A 9,294-nucleotide genomic window follows, 5' to 3' on the forward strand; every position below is an offset into this window, starting at 1 on the left:
GCTGAGCCACGAGGGGACCAGAGCCGAGGGCGTGTGGCAGTGGGGGCGCGGGGAGGAGGTGCCAGCGTTTCCGGGCTGTGAACACGGGCTTCACATCTGCTTGTGTCCAGGTCGAGGGGGTTGGGGCCGGGCCCCAGCACCATGCTCCTGTTTCTGTGCGCAGACTCTCGCTCGAGGGCCTGGCTCCCTGGGCCCCCGATAATGTCTGATGGACGAGCGTACACAAATGAATGACAAACTCATCATGTGGTTTAAAAATGCTCATTTTCAACAGCAGTCACACACCTCCTTTTAGGGAAATAGACATGAAAATAATCCCAACTAACAAGCAATAAAGAAATAGAGATTAAAGTGAGTTTTTTCAACCTAAAAAGTGCAGTTGTGTAGAGACGTACCCGGTGGAGGTGGAGGTGGAGCGAGCAGGTGTCTGCCCATCTGGAGGCACTTCGTCCAGGCGCCCAGGGCTCCAGAAACACCCGGACCCGTTGTTTCCTCCCCCCACCTCCCAGGAAACAGGAGAGATTTCCTCAAAGCGACAAGCTTTATGTGTTTATTCAGAACGACCGTAGTTCTGATAACCTGGCTGCTCCGCAGACAGCCGCCCACTGGTTATGTGAATGCATCACTCAGGGGAATCCATAGGTAGCTAATCAAGCTATGTCAACCAGGGAGTTGTAGTGGCTTTGGAAGATTTCACGCAAAAACAAAAGTAGAACATTTGCTGCCCGCCCAGTGTGTCCCCACTCAGGAGCGCCCGGGACGCCCCCGGCAGGCGTCCTCGGGTAAGGCTCGCAGCAGGGCTCAGCAGTGCTGGGGGCCGTCTGCACCTCTGCTCATTGTCACTCGGCAGCTGTGGCTTTCATAAGAGCTTTTAGAATAAAAAATAAAATACTTTAACAAACTTTAAGAATGATTAACTTAATAAGAGCAGTGCACATGAAGCCATCCCCCACCCAGTCCTGCAGTGACCCCCTCTGGCCGGTGACCCCTGTGTTCCCTGAGGATGTAGCCGCCACCTGGCTGGCGTCAACACTGCAAGGTGCTCTGTGTCCCCAGGTTGGTACTCTGCTGGCCCTGTCCCTGCACCGCTGCTCCAGCCGAAGGCCCCTGCACAGGCCACGGCTGAGGACGCCCGTGACCACGGAGTTCGGGGAGGAAGATGGCCCGGTGAGGACAGCCCTGCCCGGTCCCCTCAGCTGCGTTTAGGCTGCCCTGGTGACATGTGACGTCTTCACTTTTCTGAAAGCCAATTCTGCTCGTTGTCCACGTGCTGACAGGGTGACAGGAGAAATGAAACGACGTTTGTGCTGCTTCGGGATAGAGTGAACGTCCACCACTTCGCTGGGCTGTCTGCAGCCAGCCCGGAGGCCCTGCAGATCCGAGTGGAGTTCTCCCAGCCGGCCGCCAGGGCGTTCCCCGTCATGTTGCTGGTGAGGTGCGTGGCTGACGCTGTGGGAAATGGGGTCAGGGCAGGAGACGCGCCTGTGAGAACTCCTGTGAGTGAGGTTGCACTCTGCAGCGGTGTGCGGCGGGTTGTGGAAGAGATGGAGTGACGGCCGCTCAGGGAGGAGGTGTCGCTGCCTCAGACGGACCCAGCCTGCCGTTTGCAGGGGAGACTGGACCGTGGAGAGAGCGCAGGTGTCCGTCCAGGACTCTCAGTGCACGTCTGGGCAGGACTCTCAATCTTTCATTTAAAAAAATATATTTTTATAGATTGCAGAGAGGAAGGAAGTGGGAGAGAGAGATAGAAACATCATGGATGGGCTGCCTGCTGCACGCCCCGCACTGGGATCAAGCCTGAAACCCAGGCATGTGCCCTGACAGGAATCGAACTGTGACCTCCCGGTTCGTAGGTCAATGCTCAACCACTGAGCCACACCGGCCAGGCTGGTGTTTATTCTAGTGAAGCAACGAGTGAGTGTCACACAGTTCTCGTGACGATGTGGTGCGTGGGGCCCAGCCTGCCTCGCTGGTGAAAGGGTGTCTGCACAAAAGCAGGTGGCAAAGCCCGGAGAGGAAAGACCGAGACCAGACTGTGCTCACGGCTCTGCTTGTCCCAGGTTCTCCGAGAAGCCGACTCCTGCCGACTTCCTGCTGAGGCAGCTGCACCTGTGGGAGGGGCTCACGGCGCACGTCTCCGTGCCAGCGGCTGCGCTGGAAGGTCGGTGGACGGGACGCTGTGGCCCTCTGTCTGTCCCGTGATGAAGCCCCGGCTGTGGCGTGGGTGTCGCGGTGCTGCTGTCCGTCCACCGCTCGTCCGCTGCAGGAACAGGCAGTGCCTTTTCCCAAACCTCAGGTTGTGATTCTTAATTTACATTTTATCTTTCAGGCCACACCCAGGGGTACCTGTCCCTGTTGGATGCGGACTACGACAGGGAATCTCCCAACAGGTACTTGGCCGAGACCGTGAGCTACGTGGTGCGTTTCCAGGGGGTCCCCTGCCTGCTCTGGGACCCACGGCGGGAGCCTGAGAGTCTCCCCCCATAGCCGGCAGCTCCCCCGGGGAAGGTGAGCTGCAGGTGAGGCGATGCTGCGGGAGTCGGGTTTGCAGGGACGGCTTCCTCCCGCATCTGGCCCGCCTGCGGCAGCCCCAGGGGAGTTCAGGTGCCTCCCCCGGGACGTGGGTGGTGCTCAGTGAACATCTGGTGGACGAAGGAGTCAGTGGGTGGATGAGACCCGTGTGGGTCGCTGTGTCCTGCTCAGCTGATCACCCCCCTCGGGGGGGGGCTCTGCTCTCCCCGCCCCGTCTGGGACCCCGCGCCTGCCCCTCTGCGTAGTCGTGAGGGTGACCTTTACCACAGGACATGCGTCGCTACACCGACGGCAGCCGCCCAGGAATTTCCGGGAGCATCGGGCGTGGCCCTCGGTCAGGAATTCTTTATCCAGATGCAGAGCTGGCTGTTCTGTCAGCGGCCGTGGCTGTGTTTGTTACAGTAGAAACACCTCGTAGGCACGTGTAGAAATCATCGTCATCTTAAGAAAGGTTGAATCACAAAGCGATCTCCTAGCTGCCTGGGAGGAGGCAGTGTGTCCAGACCACCGTGTGCGGCGCCCGGCCGCCATCCGTGTGTCCAGACCACCGTGTGCGGCACCCGGCCGCCATCCGTGGCTTCTCACGTCCGCTCTGGTGCACACAGCGCTGGTGCCGGGAGCTTGCTCAGGCTGGCAGTCAGGCTCAGTGTTCCCTGGGATAGTCATGTGTTCGTTTCTAGATGCAGAGCTGGCTGTTCTGTCAGCGGCCGTGGCTGTGTTTGTTACAGTAGAAACACCTCGTAGGCACGTGTAGAAATCATCGTCATCTTAAGAAAGGTTGAATCACAAAGCGATCTCCTAGCTGCCTGGGAGGAGGCAGTGTGTCCAGACCACCGTGTGCGGCGCCCAGCCGCCATCCGTGTGTCCAGACCACCGTGTGCGGCGCCCGGCCGCCATCCGTGTGTCCAGACCACCGTGTGCGGCGCCCGGCCGCCATCCGTGTGTCCAGACCACCGTGTGCGGCGCCCGGCCGCCATCCGTGTGTCCAGACCACCGTGTGCGGCGCCCGGCCGCCATCCGTGTGTCCAGACCACCGTGTGCGGCGCCCGGCCGCCATCCGTGTGTCCAGACCACCGTGTGCGGCGCCCGGCCGCCATCCGTGTGTCCAGACCACCGTGTGCGGCGCCCGGCCGCCATCCGTGTGTCCAGACCACCGTGTGCGGCACCCGGCCGCCATCCGTGGCTTCTCACGTCCGCTCTGGTGCACACAGCGCTGGTGCCGGGAGCTTGCTCAGGCTGGCAGTCAGGCTCAGTGTTCCCTGGGATAGTCATGTGTTCGTTTCTGCATTAAAGCAATTGTCCGCTCTCTGCTACATGGTTCTCTGCTGGCACCTAGGAGCCAGGGCACAGAATCAGCGCCGAAGGGCCCTACTCACGGAGCAGTGAGGGGGACAGGTTTACTGTGGGAGAGTCCGTCTTCACGGTGACCTGTGATGGGCACTGGCTGCGCCCGGACCGCGGACACAGTGCACAGTCTGTCCCTGGGCTGAGGCTGGGATGAGGGGGTGGGAGGGCGTTGTCATGGAGATGTCAGCACTCTGGTCCCCTGGCCTCACAAAGATGTCTGCGATGCGCCCCAGGTCCACGCCGAGGACAGCAGTGTCCTGGCCTTGGAAGCCGCGCACAGACACAGAGGCCGAGCCCCACGTCTAACTCACTAGCTGACCCTTCACGCTGGGTCTGAGTCGTAACCTGTAACGGGAGCCACTGGAGCTTGCACCTTCCCCCGGGGCGGCAGGAGCTCGCTGCCTCGTCCATCTGTCTGTCCATCCCCCACATGGGGCACCAGGCTGCCAAGGCCGTGCGGGGTCAGCGCCTCATTCATGGGGCCAGAGTCTGCATTCCCGGGTGCTGGGTGTCATTCTCCTCCTCACATGTATGCCTTAGGGACGCCGCCTGGTCATTTAATAGGCGAGAGTGGGTTCCTGGGTAATGTGAGTGGCTCCCTAGTTAGGAATAAGCCAATGACTGATGCTGCCGATGCTGGTGGTGTGAGGTCACCAGGAGTCAGGGACTAGGACACAGGGAACAGCTGGTACCTCTGTGCTTTCAGACACCACTGGGCTGGGGAACCCCTTTCTGTGTGTGTGTGCACGTGTGTTAGACCTGTGTGTCTGGCACACGTGTAGCCAGTGTGCACGTGTGAACATGTGTGCCATGTGTGTATGTGCACGTTAATTAGCCAGTGTGCATGTGTATGCAGATGTGTGTTAGCCAGTACATGAGTGTGCCTGTGTAAGCCCTGTGTGTGTGCATGTGTTAGCCCTGTGTGTGCATGTGAATTAGCCAGTGTATATGCGTATATGTGCACGTTAGCCCTGTGTGTGCATGTGTATTAGCCAGTATGCATGTGTGAGCATGTGTTGGCCCTATGTGCATGTGAGTTGGCCAGTGTGCACGTGTGTGTTAGCCAGTGCATGAGTGTGCATGTGTTAGCCTTGTGTGTGTGTGCACATGCGTTAGCCCTGTGTGTGTGCACATATATTAGCCCTGTGTGGGGAACATCGGCTGGTCTCTGATTACATGTTTATTTTCCCTGTCTATTCTGCTCCTTTATTTACAGACGCCCGGAAAACCTGCTCCCCAGTATTTTTATTGTGGCCATTACAATTCTTTATGCCCTTTTGGTCACTAAAAGCAAACGTATGGATCGTCGCGAGAAAAAGAAAACGGGTTACATTTTCCTGCAAGACAGTGCCCCGCCCAGTCACCAGCTGTACGCGGTTGTCGTGGACACAGGCTTCCGGGCTCCGGCCCGCTTCACCGCAAAGGTGCCTGGGCATCCAGGAGACACGTGTGGGTGTGGACGGTGTGTGCGCAGGTGTGGGTGCATGGCTTGGCGATGTGGCCATCTGTCTGTCCGTCCTGTCCTGGAAACTCCAGGGAGGACAATAGGACGTGTGTTAGGTGTGTCTGCACACGTGTTAGCCAGTGTGCACGTGTGAACATGTGTGCCATGTGTGTATGTGCACGTTAATTAGCCAGTGTGCATGTGTATGCAAATGTGTGTTAGCCAGTACATGAGTGTGCCTGTGTAAGTCCTGTGTGTGTGCATGTGAATTAGCCAGTGTATGTGCGTATATGTGCACGTTAGCCCTGTGTGTGCACGTGTATTAGCCAGTATGCATGTGTGAGCATGTGTTGGCCCTATGTGCATGTGAGTTGGCCAGTGTGCACGTGTGTGTTAGCCAGTGCATGAGTGTGCATGTGTTAGCCCTGTGTGTGTGCACATATATTAGCCCTGTGTGGGGAACATCGGCTGGTCTCTGATTACATGTTTATTTTCCCTGTCTATTCTGCTCCTTTATTTACAGACGCCCGGAAAACCTGCTCCCCAGTATTTTTATTGTGGCCATTACAATTCTTTATGCCCTTTTGGTCACTAAAAGCAAACGTATGGATCGTCGCGAGAAAAAGAAAACGGGTTACATTTTCCTGCAAGACAGTGCCCCGCCCAGTCACCAGCTGTACGCGGTTGTCGTGGACACAGGCTTCCGGGCTCCGGCCCGCTTCACCGCAAAGGTGCCTGGGCATCCAGGAGACACGTGTGGGTGTGGACGGTGTGTGCGCAGGTGTGGGTGCATGGCTTGGCGATGTGGCCATCTGTCTGTCCGTCCTGTCCTGGAAACTCCAGGGAGGACAATAGGACAAGAACAAAACAAGAATCTAAGGTTTGGAAGGAGAGAACATTAGTTCCTGGCAGGCGATCTGATGTCTGCATAGAAAATGTAAGAGGGTCTTCAGTCAAATAATGAGAATCAATATGAAAGTTTAACAAAATCGCTGGATTCCATGGTTCAGTAAATGTAAGAGTAAGGCGAGCCCCCCTCCAGGGTCCTGGTGGAACAGGCAGCACACTCAGGGCCGGGCAGCAGGCCGCGTCTCTCCTCCTGCAGGAGGCACCTGGTCCGGAGCCGCCCCTGGCCTGCCCTCACTCCTGACTGGAGCGCAGGCACACAGTCTGCGCGATTGGCTGATTCAAAGGGAGGGGTTGGCCTTTGCCATTTCAATATGGCGGCCCCCAGGGAGCCGCAAGCCCTGCGGCCAGCATGGCGGCTGCCAAGTCACGCAGCCAAGATGGCGGCTGCCTAAACTGCTCTCTGACAGAAAAGATGACTTGTTTATTCTCACAGTAAAAACCCTCAAAGGCATCTTCATGCAACAACAAGGACCACATAGGACACATAACTGAGACCACATGTTCCCCATCATGACCACACCGGGCACCCACAAGACCATCATGAGAAAACTGGCACAATATGCATAAAATATCCTGTATAATAAAAGGCTAATATGCAAATTGACCAAATGGCTAACGACCGGTCGCTATGATGTGCACTGACCACCAGGGGGCAGATGCTCAGTGTAGGAGCTACACCCTGTTGGTTAGTGTGCTCCCACAGCAGGAGCGCAGCTCAGCTGACTGACGGATGCCAGATGCCAGGCTCATGGCTGGCGAGTGATGTTGCGGTGGTGTGAGCCTCTCCTGCCTCCGCGGCACTGCTACTGAGCAGTGGCGGTGGCAGGTGCAGTGGGGCCAGGATGAGTGGGAGCAGTGCAGAGCCCGGTCCAGGCTTGGGCTCCTCCCCGGCCGTCTGACACTTGGAGCACTACTACATCCCCCAAGGGCTCCCAGATTGTGAGAAGGCACAGGCCAGGCTGAGGGACCCCACATGCACCAGGCCTCTAGTATATATATGAATGAGAATCTGCAAACAGAAAAGGGTAGTTTAGAAGGAAGAGCTGAGGGTGCCCCAATTTCGTGGTATGGCATTAGGTTTCCTTTATAGATTGTTCTGACATGGACGAGAAAACCAGTTTTCCTTGTAATTTCTCCCACATTAACCTTTAACATTAACAGTAATAACACCAGCTAACAGGAATTAGGACTTTACTATGTTGGGGTTTTTTTACTCCCAAACCTCAAAACATTTTGGAAAGAGTTCTATTAATAGACCCATTTTACAGGTGAAAACCAGGCACAAAGAGGTTAACGTCCATGAAGTCCAACCAAAACTTCAGGAAGGGTTTTGTGGAGCTTGAAAAACGGATTCTAATATTTACCTGGAAGAAAACACAAGAAATCAGAGACTTAGTTTTTTTTTTACTCCCCCCAAACCTCAAAACACTTTGGAAAGAGTTCTATTAATAGACCCATTTTACAGGTGAAAACCAGGCACAAAGAGGTTAAAGTCAATGAAGTCCAACCAAAACTTTAGGAAGGGTTTTGTGGAGCTTGAAAAACGGATTCTAGCATTTACCTGGAAGAAAACACAAGAAATCAGAGACTTAGAGGGTGGTGTCACCAGCAGAGGGAGCAGGCAGACTCCGAGGGGCACCAGGCAGCTGGAGTGGGACGGGCTAGGATAGTGTCGCATGTCAGGAGACGGACAGACAGGTGCATGGGGCAGACTGCAGATGAGGCATGTCGGGGCCGTGCAGCCCCGAGCAGAGCAGGGGTCACGCAGTGAGGTGCTCAGGGTGGTGGCTTCGTGTGGAAAAGCAACGTGAAACCTTCATGTCACGCGATGCCCAGAAACGCGCTCCTGAAGGCTAGAGACTTAAAGGTGAAAACACTTAGAAGTCACTCCAAGGCTGTACGCCCCTGGCGACGGGAAAGGATGTATAAGAGCAGAAATAAGTAAGGGTTTTTCCTCAGTGAAGGTGGGTAGATGGCACTGCATCAGAATTGTACGTTTCTTACCACAAAAGCCGCCCAGCAAGGAGCAGCGAGCCCAGCTGCTGAGGACACACACCCTGTGTCTATGGTGCCCCTCACCCACCCGGTCCCCTAAGTGCAGGGAGGAGGGCGGGCCCACGCGTGAGACAGCCACTCGGCCACACATGAGCTAGCCATGTGCCCAGTGACCCGAAGGGGCATCTGGCCTTTCCTACCCCCTCCCCCCTGGCAGGGACTGTCCCGGGACAGGTCGCGGGGTCCACATGGGGCACTGGCTTCCTGGATGGGGGTGGGAGCAGGGTGCAAGGGGGCCCTGCCCAGCACTGGTTAGGGTCACGGGTTCGGTAATTGAACTCTGACCCCGTGTCTGTGTTTTGAGGTCTACATCGTTTTATGTGGTGAAGATGGACTTTCAGAGCCCAGAGAGCTCTGCTGCCCAGAGAAGCCGCTGTTTGAACGGAACTCCAGACACACCTTCGTCCTCAGGTATGGGACTCGCCCGCAGAGCCCTGGAAGCAGCGTGAGGCCTGGTGTGGCCGTCAGGCTGGCTCTCCAGCCGGACCAGTGGCTCCATGGGGACAGGGTCAGTGTGTTCACAGTGTATCTGAGGTTGACGGATAGCACGCCCATGTGAGGGACGGACGGAAGGACGGAGGCTGATTGGCCTACATGCTGGTACCTGCGTAACCATGCGTTTTCTGTCACTAAACCCGCGTGAAGGAGTTAGTTTCACCCCAAACGAGGGTGACGAGGGCAGGAGGCATGCAGAGCCGGGTGGGTAAAGGGTTTTCCAGGAGGACGGCCCGGGGCGGGCAGGAGGTGGGAGCTGCTCTTCCCTGGACGTTCACGTTCACAGGCTCTGTCCCCGCTGACATAGGTCAGCTGTGGCGCTCCATGTGGACAGACCCTTGAGGTTAGAGACTGGATTTGGGGGAGCTCCGCGGGGTCCCCGCCCCATGCGGCCTATTCCCAGGGGGCCTCCTGGGTCACTGCTTCTAGATGGGTCCTTCCCGCCCGAGGGTGAGAAGTGGCCGCACCCCCGACTGACGCCATGCTGTGCCCGCAGCACTCCGGCTGCGCTG

The 9,294-nt window shown here is 56.9% G+C and overlaps 1 protein-coding gene across 1 annotated transcript in view; it reads left to right on the forward strand.

The window, feature by feature from the left end:
- Positions 1–9,294, forward strand: part of PKD1L1 (polycystic kidney disease 1 like 1) — a 61,575-nt gene that overhangs the window by 28,158 nt on the left and 24,123 nt on the right. The window contains exons 25-31 of the mRNA XM_014530526.1: positions 1,057–1,167; positions 1,278–1,435; positions 2,061–2,161; positions 2,330–2,486; positions 5,171–5,341; positions 5,847–6,054; positions 8,592–8,842. Coding sequence (XP_014386012.1) covers positions 1,057–1,167; positions 1,278–1,435; positions 2,061–2,161; positions 2,330–2,486; positions 5,171–5,341; positions 5,847–6,054; positions 8,592–8,842 — 1,157 coding nt within the window. The remainder of the gene's footprint in view (positions 1–1,056; positions 1,168–1,277; positions 1,436–2,060; positions 2,162–2,329; positions 2,487–5,170; positions 5,342–5,846; positions 6,055–8,591; positions 8,843–9,294) is intronic.

This window comes from Myotis brandtii, unplaced genomic scaffold (assembly GCF_000412655.1).
Source record: "Myotis brandtii unplaced genomic scaffold, ASM41265v1 scaffold743, whole genome shotgun sequence".
Lineage (NCBI taxonomy): Eukaryota > Metazoa > Chordata > Mammalia > Chiroptera > Vespertilionidae > Myotis > Myotis brandtii.